We start from the raw sequence: 16,389 nt of genomic DNA, 5'->3' as shown, positions 1-16,389 counted from the left end.
GGCGGGCGCAGTAGAGGGCTCAGAAAAGAGAAAGAAAGAGCGACAAGGGGATTTTGGAGAGTACGTTTTTCTGAAATGGTTTTTTGGGGGGCATGTTGCATTTAGGAAGCCCCTATGGTGCCAGAACAGTCCCCAGCACAGTCCCCAGCACTGCACGGCAGCAGTGCTAACCACAGAGCCACCATGCTGCCCTTAGCATACATCTGCTATGCATGGTTGCTAAAATGGACAGAGAGGTCAGCAGAGAGCAATGTGCTCGTGATGTCATCAGTGTACAAAAAAGAAAGGAATTTCCTCTGTAGCATTCAGCAGCTAATAAGTACAGGAAGGATTAAGATCAAAGGCTTTCCTGCCGAAACGCCAGCCATGGAGTGGTGTCGCCCTGATCTCCTCCTCCCTACTTGGGATATTTCCTGTATGTATACCCCCTAATCTTGCATATATACCTTGTGGTGCTGTTTTTGACTTTTCTTATGGGACACTGGATAGTGCTATCTTTTACTATGTAATACTGTTGCACTTTAGTACTGTTTTGCATCATTGCACATATAGGTATCCTGTTTCTTGATTTATGCATATGCACTTTACTGGGGACAGCAATATTTCATAATTGTATATTGTTATAAGGGTCACTGGAGGGGCTTGGAGTGACACCTTTTTGTTTTTTGCCACTTGTTTCTTCTCCCCTTGGGGATTGTTTCCTCTCTTGTTTTTATGCTACTTAATAAAGAAATATATTATTTATATGAATTGGTGAAATGACTCCTTTTTCTCTTGTGTGTATACACAAAGAATTAAGGCAGTGCTCAAGGAAAAAGGGGTCCTGGTACCAGCAAAGTGTACCTAATGAAGCAGCTAGTGAGTTTATCAAGTCCGATTAAAAGCAGATGATGCACACAAGCTAGGTAAGTAGCTACTACAATTCAGGATTGCCACTAGCCTTTAATCATAGTATTAAAAATGGACATCATAAATGGGAGTCAAGTTCGTAAAGCAGAAAACTCACTTTACATATGAGACAATTGCACACAATAATAGTTAAATGTAGACAGCCTGGAGTAGCATACAGGGCCGAACAAACAACAAATAGACAAGACTGCAAATACATAACAAGCACTAGTTAAAGAAACCTACAGAATAATACAATATTACAGCTTTTATTTGGTTCAGACCCAGTGGTATCCTGGTTTATAAGCAAAACACTCAGTAAACCTCATAATTGGGGGGAACTGTTAACTGTGCCGTGTAATGGAGGGTCTGCTTATACACCAGGACTTCTCTGGGTCTGAACCAAAGATTATTGACTAGAGTTTTTCAGTTAATGCTTGTTATATATTTGGAGTTTTGTATTTCTTATTTATGTTTTTATAAGTCAAGCCACTTTAGGTAGATCTGTAAGTTCATAATACTATGACTAAAGGATGGAACCAAGCCAGTTACATGTAAGGTTCTTACCTTGGGGTGCATCATCTACATGAAGCTTTTAATGGGAATAGATAATACTACAAGTTTTAATCTTCATGCCATATACGCTTTGTATTGATCCCGACAGTGAATGCTGTCAGTCCATTTGATTTTCGGAAGATGGGCGAGCTGGACATATTAATCCCTTTACCCTATAGAGATCAACTGACAAAAACAGCACCAAAAACTGCCTCCTGTATGACTTATAGAGGAACTCCGCCCCTAGACATCTTATCCACTATCCAAAAGGATAGGGGATACGATGTCTGATCGCGGGGGTCCTGCCGCTGGCAACCCCGGCGATCTCTCCCAGCACCCCCTGTCATCTTGTGCAGGGAGCGAGGGGATGGGGGATAAGATGTTTAGTGGTAGAGTACCCCTTTAAGTTTTTTTTTCGTTAACTTGTATTAAAGCGGCCATGTACTGTACTACAAAATTATTTCTCACAAGGAATGAAAGGATGACTTGGGGTATGTTTACCGGTGGCAGATTTATTGCGGAAGTTTCTCTGACTAAAGATCCTTTCCATGTATCTGCTTAGATAAATCAGGCAGTCGCTGAAATTTCTGAAACAAATCTGCTACATGTAAACAAAGTCCTAGGCCTGTTTCACATGAGTACATGTAAACATGATTGTGTAAACTAATGCAATATGATCCATAATACAGACATTGTGGATATATATGACAGATCATACTGCATTACCATGTCATTAGTATTTCATATCTATAAGGCTAGGTTTCCAGACAGTTTTTAGAAAAACCGCCACTGCAGTTTTAGCCAAATTCAGAAGTGAATTCAAAAAGGAATGAAAAATGTAAAAAAGGAGGATTTCCTGCTGAATCTACTTCTGACCTTGGCTCAAACTGCAGTGGCAGTTTTCCAAAAGGAAGAGAAAAACCTAAGTGGAAACCGCTCCAAATACTGACATGGCTGTCATTTGTATGTGTGATCCTACACTGTTTACCTTCAGTTTTAGTAGATTCACTGCAGGGGGTTAGTACTCTCCCTGAAACTGTGAATTATACTCAACAATAATTCCTTTTCTGGGAGTCTCCACTACAGCACCCCCTGAGATCCACTCCTCCTGATTGGGACAGGAAAAACACTGAGGGGTTAAATTCCCCACCCCTTCCTGTCCACACCAGTGTATTTACAAAGAACACCAAAGAGAAAAGGAAAACTAGTGCTAAAGAATACCACATCAAGAAAAACAAAAGGGTGAGATATATGGGTGAAGTTGTGGAGACTCTCAGAAAAGAAATTATCGGTTAGTATAATTTACAGTCCCCCCACCCCCCCATCGTCTCCACACCTGAGAAATACCAAAGAAACACATTAGGGAGGGACAACGTCCAAAGGCCATATCCTCATTAGACATAATGTCAATTCTATAGAATATTTCAATCTCATCAGAATTCAAAACAAACATTTTTAAGCAAAGAGCCCTCCTCCTCCTGGGGATTTTTTTTTTTTTTTTTACACATTTACCTAACTATTTCTGGGGAGATACTTTCTTCAGAATCAGAGAAAAAAAGAACGGTTTTAGTTTTCTTAATGACCTGAATAGTAGCCGTACTAGTAGAGGGGGAAGAGGCAGGAGAAAAAAAGCTAAAACAGAATGAATTTCAGAATGAACCATAGATTTGATTTGCTGCATAAGGGTGGGAGACTCCTCCGTATTAGGCAATACATTATTTACATAAGGATTTTGAAGCTGACTCCTGCTTTGGTTTAACCGAAGTACCCACAGAATCGTTGTCTCCCTGAAAATACAAGGAAGAGAAGGATCAACACCAAGTAATCGATGGATAGGCCAAAATCAAAACTCCTAAGGCCTTCAGTACCTACTGAAGTTTCCCACCAGAGTCCACTGAGCCCCGGTAAGAGACTTTTTTTTCTTCGCAGCAGACTATAGCCCCCGGCACCTCTTAGGTATCCTTCCCTGAAAGGGACAGGAAAAACACTGGTGTAGACAGTAAAGAGTGGAGAATTTAACCTCTCCGTGTTTTCCCTTACCCAATCAGGAGGAGCTGATCTCAGGGGTGCCATCATGGAGAAGATGGGGGGGGGGGGAAAGAGATGTCATGAGAGCCTGGTTTTTGAGAACATTTCCCCTAACATGCTAAGGCCCTATGTATTTTTTTAATTTACTTATTTTGTAATTTGATAGTTTTGCTGGGTTTTAATGCCACTGTATTGACAGCATTTCTTGTGTTGCTATTACACTGCTATTTCTCTCCATCATTCGGAATCTCCAGGTACCCAACAAGTGTTTATGCATATAGTATCATAGAATGTCTTCGGGATACGCTTTGAGTGGGTACAGTGTTTGGCTCCCTCCTCTGTTAAATATAAAGCAAGTTTTGACTGATCAGTAGGAACCTGAAACAGAAAATATTTATTTCAGCCTTTAATTCAAAAGGTCGACTGTATACTTTCTCTTGTACTCACCAAGTGGCACCATCAGCATATATATAATGATACCTATGGTCCTAACACTGCTAATGATCATTTTATTTTCAACTACTGAATCCACCCTTCTGTGTGACCCGATTTCTTACAGTGTTAGGAGAAGACTTTCATACAGTTGCAGATCCAGAGAAAGACAGATCTTCCTCCCTCGATCCTATGTCGTCAGGTGGTGTCCTGCAAAAAGAATAGACATGTCTATTCTTTTTGCAGATTTTGCCCAGAAATGCATTGCAGTCTATGAGACTGCACATTTCCTAGCTCCCGCCAGATTCTTCAGATGTGTGAAATGTACCCACGTGATTTCTGTGCGGAAATCTTGCACAAATGAAGCTGTGTGAACATAGCCTTAGAAGCCTTGAATGCACCAATGTCCCCGGACACCACAGCTATTCGTTCCCTTAAGAAGGCCAAGGCTCGAGGACCAGATGGCTTTACTAGGAAATGTGAAAAGCTTTTTCAGAAACAGGTAGTGGATCTTTTATCTGACATTTAATGGTGCCCTATGTGATAAAGGTCTGGTCTGTGAACATCTGTGGAATCCCCTATATCCAACTTCTTTTGGAATCAGGCAAAGATCCTTTACATCTGAGATCATATAGACTCATGTCTTATGTAAATGTAATGTATCTCTGTAAATGTAAGGGACTCTACTATAGCAGCTTTGAACATCTTACGGTAAGGAACAACCCAGGCTTCCCTGAGGGAACTTCTAATAAATATTTCCAGCTGTGGAGACAAGGTATATCAACACATAAGGGGACTTTTTAAGTATTTCTGCATGATGGTGGTACCATTTGTTACTTACTATAGACACAATAGGGTATATATGACTCGTTTCTTTTAATACTACCAACTCACTCGTATTGCACTTTTACTATTACTCTAATCTATTTAACAAAGCATTCCCAAACAATTTTGATGCTCTTGCTTTCCCCACCTGGTAGGACTATCTCCGTACTACATAATGGGGGACATTTATCATTCAATATAGACGTTTTGTTCCGTCTATCCTTGGTGCTTGAATGTCGCAGTCATGTAAATTTAGCGACTTATATGCGACTTTTTGAATAGAGGTTTCCTAGCGTTTTGCGTAGCAGTACACTGTTTTCTGATTTAGACAGCTCTGCACCCTTATTTATCATATGCGACATTTGTAATAAGTCACAAAATATTGCGCTAACCCCGATTTCTAGGCGCAAAAGTACGCATACCAAAAGCACACGTACAAAACCTCTCTACCCTGCGCAAAACGAACAAACGTGCACAGCCGCAGGGAATTCATTATCTAAGGTAGACACAGATGATAAATTACACGCTGCTAAGCAAAAATTAGAAGGAAAATAGACCGTTAAAAAAAGAGTAGGGTACACTTTTAATGATAAATGTCTCCTAATGTGCCTAAGAAGTTTTTTTCTAACCTTATCTTCTAGGCAAACATGGAAATAATAGGCCTCACTGCTTTTTGGTGGTTCTCTCAGACTTTAGAAAACACGTTATTAATGATAAATGAAGAGCAATAAAGTAAAAATAATTTTCACTTGTCCATCTACACTTTCTCTCTCCCTCACTCCCCTAGTAACCCCCTCTGACAAAAAAGATGCCCCAATTGTAATACCACCAGTGCTAATCGCCTTCACTGCCTTTGGCACTGCTCTTCAATCCTATATTATTATCACAGGTTTCCTCCCTTATTAAAAGGATCAGTTCCTCTGACAGATTACCTGCTTGACAGTCTCTTACCTACATCTTCTGCCAACAGACTTTTGTCCAAAAAAAGTTTTAATAGAGGAAAAGTTATTGTCCACTCCATCAAATACCTGAAAACATTTGTTCTCCTTGGATAGAAGGAGGAAGGTTCTCCAAAATAAAGAAAAAAGGCAAAAGGAAGCAGTACCGGTGAAACATGTCAGAGGATTTTTAGTGCCTCCTTTGTTTATGTGAGAGCCATATTAGTGTACATAGGAAGTGTTCTCTTACACTGTGATATATATATATATATATATATACATACTGACTCTCCATATATTATATATATATATATATATATATATATATATATATATATATATATATATATATATATATATATATATAAACATATACACACACATATACACACACACACACACACACACACACACTGGGGGGTCAAAATTAGAGACCACCACCCAATTTCCTAAATGTTAAGGTCATAGTGTAGTCCTACGTGAATATATCCTTACATTAGTAAAATAGTAGTATTTTAAGCTTATTTCATAAATTGTATTTATTCTAAAAGCAAAGAATAAAAATGTAAATGAGATAATTGAAAAAGAACACTGATCAAAATTAGAAAACACTTTCAGATACCTACAAGTTAATTATGTTAATCTGGCAACTCGTGCTGGTTTTCTTAATGATCCGACAAAACCTATTTAACTGGCAACCTAACTTTCCATTTTTCAACTGAAAACATTAAAACAATGAAATGGCCAGCCCAGAGTCCTGATCTAAACCCAATAGAAAACCTCTGGAAAACTCTTGGCGGCAAAGTTATGGCCAAGAAACCCACAAATGTCACAGAACTGTGGAAGAGAATGGAAGAAGAATGGACCAAAATCCCACCAGAGCAGTGTGAGACTAGTGATGTCCTGTGGGGGTGGTGGTTCAGATGTGCTGAAGTCATTCAGGGCAAAGGCCTGTACACTTCCTACTGATTGGTGACTGCTGTAACCTACAATTTTTCTCTGTGCTACAGTCATTGCTGTTCTCTAATTATGATCATCAAGGTTTTGTGGATATACTTTGGTTATTTTGTAAAACACTGTTCTAACGGCATGGTGCACCCCCTTACAAAAAAATTCTTCAAATGATGATCAATGTAGATGATTTCTGAAAAAAAATAAGTGTTCATAAATTGTTCTCCAATTTTGATCTCTCTCTAAATATATTTTTTATACACTTTTAACCCCTTAACGACGCAGGTCGTATATTTACGTCCTGCGCCGGCTCCCGCGATATGAAGCGGGATCGCGCCGCGATCCCGCATCATATCGCGTCGGTCCCGGCGCTCATCAACGGCCGGGACCCGCGGCTAATACCACACATCGCCGATCGCGGCGATGTGCGGTATTAACCCTTTAGAATCGGCGGTCAAAGCTTCTAAAGCGCCGCCGCTTCTAAAGCGAAAGTGAAAGTGACCCGGCTGCTCAGTCGGGCTGTTCGGAACCGCCGCGGTGAAATAGCGGTGTCCCGAACAGCTGGCAGGACACCGGGAGGGACCTTACCTGCCTCCTCGGTGTCCGATCGGCGAATGACTGCTCCGTACCTGAGATCCAGGCAGGAGCAGTCAAGCGCCGATAACACTGATCACAGGGATGTTAATACACGCCTGTGATCAGGATGAGAGATCAGTGTGTGCAGTGTTATAGGTCCCTATTGGACCTCTAACACTGCAAAAAAAAATTAAAAAAAAAGTGTTAATAAAGGTCATTTAACCCCTTCACTAATAAAAGTTTGAATCACCCCCCTTTTCCCATAAAAAAAATAAAACAGTGTAAAATAAATAAATAAACGTATGTGGTATCGCCGCGTGCGTAAATGTACGAACTATAAAAATATATCATTAATTAAAACCGTACGGTCAATGGCGTACACACAAAAAAATTCCAAAGTCAAAAAAAGCGCATTTTTGGTCACTTTTTATATCGTTAAAAAATGAATAAAAAGTGATCAAAAAGTCCGATTAAAACAAAAATCATACCGATAAAAACTTCAGATCACGGCGCAAAAAATCAGTCCTCATACCGCCCTGTATGTGGAAAAATAAAAAAGTTATAGGGGTCAGAAGATGACATTTTTAAACGTATAAATTGTCCTGCATGTAGTTATGATTTTTTCCAGAAGTGCGACAAAATCAAACCTATATAAGGAGGGTATCATTTTAACCGTGTGGACCTACAGAATAATGATAAGGTGTAATTTTTACCGAAATATGCACTGCGTAGAAACGGAAGCCCCCAAAAGTTAGAAAATGGCATTTTTTCTTCGATTTTGTCGCATTGATTTTTTTTTTCCGTTTCGCCGTGCATTTTTGGGTAAAATGACTAATGTCACTGCAAAGTAGAATTGGCGATGCAAAAAATAAGCCATAATATGGATTTTTAGGTGGAAAATTGAAAGGGTTATGATTTTTAAAAGGTAAGGAGGAAAAAACGAAAGTGCAAAAACTGAAAAACCCTGAGTCCTTAAGGGTTTAATATGCAATCTTGGGCCCGTTACATAATATTGCATGTTTGTAAGGTGAAGTATCCACTTTTTTCTGGCAGTTTTTGGATATCTGTCACTGCAGTTTTTGAGCCAAAGCCAGAAGTGTATTCAAAAGGAATAGAACATATAAAGGAAGGACTTACACTTCTCCTCCCTTATGGATTCACTTCTGACTTTGGCTAAAAAACTGCAGTGCCAGTTTTCCAAAAACAGCCAGAAAAAAATAAACAAGTGGAAACTTTGCCTAAGGCATACAGTACATGTTCCTGCAGGTTCACCCCAGCACCACTCATTCTTCCGTCCCATTGTGATATGTATGTCTTTTACTGATGCATATTTTATGCTATTTTACTGGTTATTATAATAAAGATTGATATATGTTTCATAATTGATGTGTCTTGTACTTTATTTGAGGGCTGTGTATTGCTTGTAGGTGTGTATATAGTATCTTTGTTCACTCGCCCTTAGCTTATTATTACCCTTGGCGACACACTGCAAGGGATCCTATATTGGTGTGTGATAAAAAAAAGTATTCATCTAAATCTGAATGATTTGTTTTTCTTTATATCAAATAATGTTCCTGTGTGGATGTTTATGGCTAAGCTCATGATTGTATGCTACAGGACCGTGGCTCGTTTTTCTTTTTGTTTGATTTTTCAGTTTAGATTTTATTTTATACATGATGACAACCTCTTTATATACACCAGATCAGCTGAGGAACTTTCAAAGACACTGCAGATTATGTCAAGGAGGTTGGTTCATTTCATTGGTTTGGGTGTATCTGAATATGTGACAAATAGGGAAATTATCACTGTATGTTTGCATATACTGCAGTGACACTGTTTTGCCCCATTTCTTTTGGTATGTTAGCAAAAAAATTGTTTAAAAAATGATTAAAGGGGTGTTCCAGGCAAAAACCTCTTATCCCCTATCGAAAGGATAGAGGATAAGATGTCTAAGATGTCCCGCCGCTGGGACCCCCCGCGATCTCCCTGCAGCATCCCGCATTCTATGCATAGCTGCATCTGAAGTTTCGGAAACCGCCGGGCTTCCGAGACGGGGACGTGACGTCATGCCAAGCCCCCTCTATTCATTTCTATGGGAGGGGGCGTAACGGCCTCAACGCTCCTCGCGATCAGACATCTTATCCCCTATGTTTTTGCCTGGAATACCCCTTAAAGTAATAATAGGCAAACAAGTTCTTCCATAAATAAAATTAATTTCTTACGCATTACTGTAGTTCTACTTAAAAAGCTCAGGAAATGCAACCTTTTACAGTCACTCGATGGTACTCTACTGCAGGCATTAATGGTACCTTGGGAATGCTTAAAATCACCTAGTGTTAAGACTATCCTGCGTTGCACTTACACCAATATAATGTATCACCTTTTAGTGACTTCGTAATCGGGTGGTCCATGTCTCCCTTATTAAAACCTATTTTCATTGATGTTTTATACACATTTGACTGTACATTTAATATCGCTTTGCAGTGGAAGTTACATGTGATTGTATTCATTAGTTAGTATGATTATCTACATATCTAATGTGGATAGGCCAGACGGGTTTCTGTTATTTTGCTGAATATACCTGGAACCTTTCCTAAGAAGGAGGAGTTACTTTATGTTTTTTTTTTAAATATATATATTTTTAAACAAAGCTACACCTTGGATAACTGAACATCTTGGGTTTAGTTTCTTTTTAAATTGGTCCTTTAGGCTCAGTACAATATTTTCTGTCTGAAACCACTTCCCTGAAGGTCTGTCCTAAATAATGTACAAAGTACAAAAAACAAAAGTACACAATGGAAGTGACAATTAGATAAAATAGAAGGCAGAGGACATATAGATAGCAGGTGTAGGGTCCAGTCCGATATCTATATGTCCTCTGCCTTCTATTTTCTCTAATTGTCACTTCCATTGTGCACTTTTGTTTTTTGTACTTAACACATCACATGTTATGCTGCTTAAACACCACTGTTTTCTTAGCACGTTGCACTTTGCTTAGTTATTCACTGTGTGATATTTCTCACTATGTAAGAAGTGTTTACAGTTTTTTAGCACTTGCACTTTATTCTTAGTTACTTCTGCACACTTAATCCTATCCCCTGTACGTACATATAGATTCATTATATTTTAATATATATATATATATATATATATATATATATATATATATATATATATATATATATATATATATATATTCCTTAATTCACCTACCGGACTCAACTCTCCCTTTATATATACTTTTTTATCCTGCTTTTACTATCATCAATTATTACATGTTGTAAATTGAGATGAATTTTTTTATATATTATATATATACATATATATGGATTTATATTGACTGTGTATGAATTTTCTTTTCCTATTTTATATCATATATATTTTTAATTTATGTCTTTGTACTTAATAAAATTAACATATTTTTATATTACTTGTATTTCATTATTGGGGCATAAGGTTTACGCTCTTTGCAGTGTACTGTAGGTTTACATATTTGGTCTTCTGTCTTTTTACACCCCTTTTTCATTTATTTTGAGAAGCCATTTTTTGGACTCTTTTTTTTTAGGTTGCTGTCCTAAATAATGAAAACTGTTCACTACTAGCTAAGCACTTTTACAATGTTTACTACCAAGGGAAGCAAATATAAAAAAAAAAAATAAAAAAAATCAATATGATGTAGATGAAAACTAGGTATCAACAAAAAGGTAGAAGAAAACACAGATTCATTTACTGATATGCTGTAAATAAGCAGCACTCCAAGGAAAGTACAGGCCGTGGTGTAGTCAGCCCCATCCCAAAGAAGAAAATATGGGTATAACAGATCAATAGTGAAAGCGTAATTCTGAAGTGGAACCTCAAACATTATTGCTCTAATTTACATTTACCACAAATCTCTGGGGGGGTTCTATCACAGTCTACTTCTGTAAAAGGAGAATGGTGCAGAGATAAGGAAGATACATACCGACACTTGGGCAGCATCCATATACTGTAGTCCAAAATAATCAGTTTCCACCAAATCCAAATGGTATACAATCTGGTCAAACAAATCCTGCCCTTTGGCTTGTTTCTGAAATAAAGAAAAGCATCACTGAGTAAATCATTGGGTATTGGTGGTGTTGTCATTATTCATTATAAGGCCCATTACTTTTAGTTATCTATTTAGCAAAGACTTCTGAATATTTTAATATCGGTGAAAAACTATATATATATTTTTTTTTTTTATCAACTAGTGCCAGAACGTTAAACAGATTTGTAAATTACTTCTAAAAATCTTAATTCTTCCAGTACTTATCAGCTGCTGTATGCTCCACAGGAAGTTATTTTCTTTTCAAATTTCTTTACTGTCTGACCACAGTGCTCTCTGCTGACACCTGTCTGTCTCAGGAACTGACAAGAGTGACAGTTCCTGAGACAAACAGAGGTGTCAGCAGAGAGCACCGTGGTCAGACAGAAAAGAAATTTAAAAAGAAAATCACTTCCTCTGTAGTATACAGAGGCTGATAAGTAATAGAAGGTTTAAGATTTTTATATAGAAATAATTAACAAATTTGTTTAAAGTTCTGGTACCAGTTGATTAAAAAAATAATAATAATAAATCACGTGGTACCCTTTTAAAGGTCTCAACCTGAAACAAGCAGCACTATATATAAAATGCTGTACTGTAGGTTTACCAGCCATTTAGAAGCAAGATTTCAATAACCGGGAATATTTGAGCTGTATATCATGCTTAGAGCTGAAAACATGGGCAGATTGTTATCAGTTCCATTGCTAATTGCTGTTTGCAAAGTTATAAAATCGTATTTCCTTCCATGCACATGTGTCATCGAGGCCAGGCTGAGGTGCAGCATGACCGTCTCCTATCTCCCTCACCGTTCCCTATCCTGCACGATTGATGTACAGTGTTTAGCACTATGCCTTGTACATTAATCATGCATGTGCTGAGAGGAGTGAGGAATTGAGGAAGCTGACATGTTGCAGCTCAGCCTGGCCTCTATGACATTTGAACTTGTAAGAAAAACATAATTTCATAACTTTGCAAAACAATCTTCCACAAAGAGATAAGGCAATAATACTGCCTAGTGATGCCTATCAGCTATCTGTAGCTCCAGGCATAATATAGAGATGACAGATACTCTTTAAAAGGGGTACTCCACTGCTAGACCTCTTATTCCCTATCAAGCAGGACCCCTACGAACTCTGCGCAGTGCCCGGCATTCTAAACGAACACTGGGTTCCAGCAGCAGTTTTCTGACGCCATGTCACGACCCCTCCATTCATGTTTATGGGAGGGGGAGTGACAGCCTTTGGATATGGAATAAGATGCCTTGCGGTAGAGTGCATTTAAGTGCCCATGTTACATAAAATAGACTTGTGCCTCTATCCACTTTGCCTCCCCAACCTCTATTGACTACGCACATGTGCAATCAAAAAGAGAAAGTAAAACAAGCTAGGATAGGCGTTGTGGCCCAAAAACATAATGGACTCTGGGCCTTGCCTCTCTGACTTAAGGATGACTCCTGGGGGGTTTACTAAAGCATTTTTATGGATATACAGCACCCCAAATCATCAAAGGGATGCCAGAAGTAGGCTTGTTAAGCCCTACTGTACTGTGTGTGCAGCTTAACAAGTCTATTTTATGTGAGAGACACACTATTAGTCCTCATGGACACAGGGAAGCAGGCCTGTCTAGGCACATGACATTCACAAGTACCGGCATATGATGCTTTTGGATAGTGATTAAACAGACATCAATGCTGAACACTGCTTTCTATTTAGCATGTTTAGCTCTCCTTCCATTTAAAAAAGAAAAAAAACAGCTGCTGTTTGTCAAGACACAGAAACCCAGGAAGACAGAGCCCAGAACACAGATGAAAGCATTAGGTGAAACTCACATTCCAATCTTGTTCGGTCATCACCCAGCGCTGCCTTAAAGAAGCACTCCAGGATTTTTTTTTATATTTTTTTCTTATATAATGCCGCATAGGCTGTCATTAGCAATAAGTGTAAAGGTTGCGTATGCCTTATGCTTACTTGTTTTAGTGGATGTGGTCTGCATGAGATTTCAGCCATGTTCATTGCACACAGAATCCCAATTGATTTCCCAATGCTGCCTAAATTTCCCCATGAGCCTGATGGTCAACTGGTGATCTAATTACCAGTCTAGTACTATACAAAAACCCTTGCTGGGTGGGTAAGGGGACACAATTCAAAACCACAAACTCCTGGGCCCTATTTATGCCCTCCCCTAAAATATAACCTTTACTGTACCATAAATTTACACCAAAGAGAAACTAAAAACATATGAACTGTGTAATATATACTCCCTGTGCCTAGGGGGAAATACAGTAATGGCTGAAAAATGTTGGCACCCCTGAAGTTTTTCTAGAAAATGAATAATTTTTCACAGAAAAGGATTGCAGTAACACATGTTTTGCTGTACACATTTTTATTCCCTTTGGGTGAATTGGAACTAAACAAAAAAGGGAGGGGGGAAAAAAAAAGCAAATTGGACATAATGTCACTCCAAACTCCAAAAATGGGCTGGACAAAATTATTGGCACCCTTAACTTAATATTTGGTTGCACACCCTTTGGAAAAAAATAACTGAAATCAGTCGCTTCCTATAACCATCAATAAGCTTCTTACAACTCTCAGCCGGAATGTTGGACTACTCTTCCTTTTCAAACTGCTCCAGGTCTCTCTTATTGGAAGGTGCCTTTTCCCAACAGCAATTTTAAGATCTCTCTACAGTTGTTCAATGGGTTTTAGATCTGGAATCCTTGCTGGCCACTTCAGAACTCTCCAGCGCTTTGTTGCCATCCATTTCTGGGTTCTTTTTGACATATGTTTGGGGTCATTGTCCTGCTGGAAGACCCAAGATCTCTGACGCAAACCCAGATTTCTGACACTGGGCTGTACAGTGCGACCCAAAATCCGTTGGTGATCCTCAGATTTCATGATGTAGGTACTGTATTCTTTTCTTTGTAGGCCTCATTCTGTTCGGCAAGCAGCAGAATGAGGTGCTTTACCAAAAACCTCTATCTTGGTCTCATCTGTCCACAAGACGTTTTCCCAGAAGGATTTTGGCTTACTCAAGTTCATTTTGGCAAAATGTAGTCTTGCTTTTTTATATGTCTCTGTGTCAGCAGTGGGGACCTCCTGGGTCTCCTGCCATAGTGTTTTATTTCATTTAAATGTCGACGGATAGTTCATGCTGACACTGATGCTCCCTGAGCCTGCAGGATAGTTTGAATATCTTTGGAACTTGTTTGGGGCTGCTTATCCATCATCTGGACTATCCTGCATTGACACCTTTCATCAATTTTTCTCTTCCGTAAACGCCCAGGTTGATTAGCTACAGTGCCATGGGTTGCAAGTCTAGATCTCTGGATATGGACTTGTAACCTTGAGATGGTTGATATTTTTCCACAATTTTGGTTCTCAAGTCATCAGACAGTTCTCTTCTCCTCTTTCTGATGTCCATGCTTAGTGTGGAACACACAGACACACAATGCAAAGACTAAGTGAACTTTTTATCAGCTTTCAGGTGTGATTTTTATTTTGCTCACACCTGTTATTTGCCCCAGGTGAGTTTAAAGGAGCATCACATGCTTGAAACAATCTTATTTTTCCACAATTTTGAAAGGGTGCCAATAATTTAGTCCAGCCCATTTTGGGAGTTTGGTGTGACATTATGTCCAATAAACATGTGTATAGCAAATATGTGTTACTGCAATCCTTTTCTGTGAGAAATACTTCATTGAAGGGGTGCCAACATTTACGGCCATGACTGTAGCATACAACTAGTGAGTGGAGGGAAGCACGGAGGGGAGTAAGGGGAGGGAGTTGAGAGGGGGAATCCCTCAAACAGTAGTTAGACACTTTCTGGAAAAATTATAAAAAAAAGAAAAATTAGTTTTGTAAAAAACGATTTTTGTTGCCAATAGTGTTGTAAAATCCACTACAATGTCCTGTTTAGAATGTGTTTCACTTTTGGGATTTTTTTTTATTTACCATGCTCTAGATATGGTGCTTTTAGGCAATTCTTTCATAGGCTTCTTCACAGGCACAAAACATTGAAATGAGAACTGTCACGATGATTCGCGGCAGGATATGCTTAAAGGGGTATTCCTGAAATTTTTTTTATTTGACTATGCTACAGGGGCTGTAAAGTTAATGTAGTTCATAATATAGTGTCTTTACCGGTGTGTGACGATTTATTTATTTTTAACAGCATACAAAATGACTGCTGTCTCGGAATTTTCCCAGATTGCAATGCGGTCAAGAGCTGACTCACTAGTCAGCTGATGATAGGGAGCCTGTCTGCTTCAATGGGTGGAGAGAGCAATCTGCAAGTAATACAACAGCTGGAGGCACTCTGATTGAAAACCACAGGTCTGCAGCTCATTTATGTTTCATTGGGTGGGGTGGCTGATGTGTGGCAGGGAGGAAAATGGTATCATGGGATTTGTAGGCAAACAAGAAAACTGAAAACAGTTAATACAAGTTCAGAGTAAGCTAGCCACAGTGTTCTGGAAATCTCACAGCATAGCCAATTAGCCCAAGACAAGCGCAGATCCTTCCTAAGCATGTCCATTACTGTCTGCCAGGTACGTACTAAAATCACCTTATGCTGGAGAACCCCTTTAAACATCTGAGCAATCTAGTAGCTAGAGACATAACCAGAGATTGATATGATTAGGAGACGGAATGCTGAAAGTCCCATAGACTTTTACAATGTAAAGTGACCATCAATGGGGCAGAACACTTCTGGGTTCTAAGGTGAAAAGCTCTATGACCAGTATATTATGGTGCAAGTGTACTGTAGGGGACGAGTCAGTGTTTTAGAGGAACATTTACTCCATGTTCCACTATAGAACCCAGTACATTTGTACTTTAATATACTGGTCATAGCTTCCACCCTTTTCTCATTTCCCAAAAGGAAAAGAAAATGTTTAAAAAAAAAAACGATTTGGTATCATGTGGAATTATCTTAACTATTACATAAACACATTTCTGATCCTGTATGGTCAACAACAAACACATTCTACACCCCGAAAACATATAGACATTGTACCTTTCTTTAGTTCAGCTCGGGCTAGATTCATTCCTGGGTTAGGGACTAATCTACAACAGTATGTTTTTGAAGTAAATAGTACTGGGAAAGGGAATACATCAACCCATCGCTGCACACAAA

The 16,389-nt window shown here is 38.8% G+C and overlaps 1 protein-coding gene across 1 annotated transcript in view; it reads right to left on the bottom strand.

The window, feature by feature from the left end:
• The window catches only part of EPB41L4B (erythrocyte membrane protein band 4.1 like 4B), a 182,625-nt gene that overhangs the window by 93,033 nt on the left and 73,203 nt on the right, over window positions 1-16,389 (bottom strand). Inside the window, exon 2 of the mRNA XM_056520799.1 lies at window positions 11,155-11,259. Coding sequence (XP_056376774.1) covers window positions 11,155-11,259 — 105 coding nt within the window. The remainder of the gene's footprint in view (window positions 1-11,154; window positions 11,260-16,389) is intronic.

Source organism: Hyla sarda, chromosome 5, assembly GCF_029499605.1.
Source record: "Hyla sarda isolate aHylSar1 chromosome 5, aHylSar1.hap1, whole genome shotgun sequence".
Classification (NCBI taxonomy): domain Eukaryota; kingdom Metazoa; phylum Chordata; class Amphibia; order Anura; family Hylidae; genus Hyla; species Hyla sarda.
This window is presented reverse-complemented; position numbering and strand designations above follow the sequence as displayed.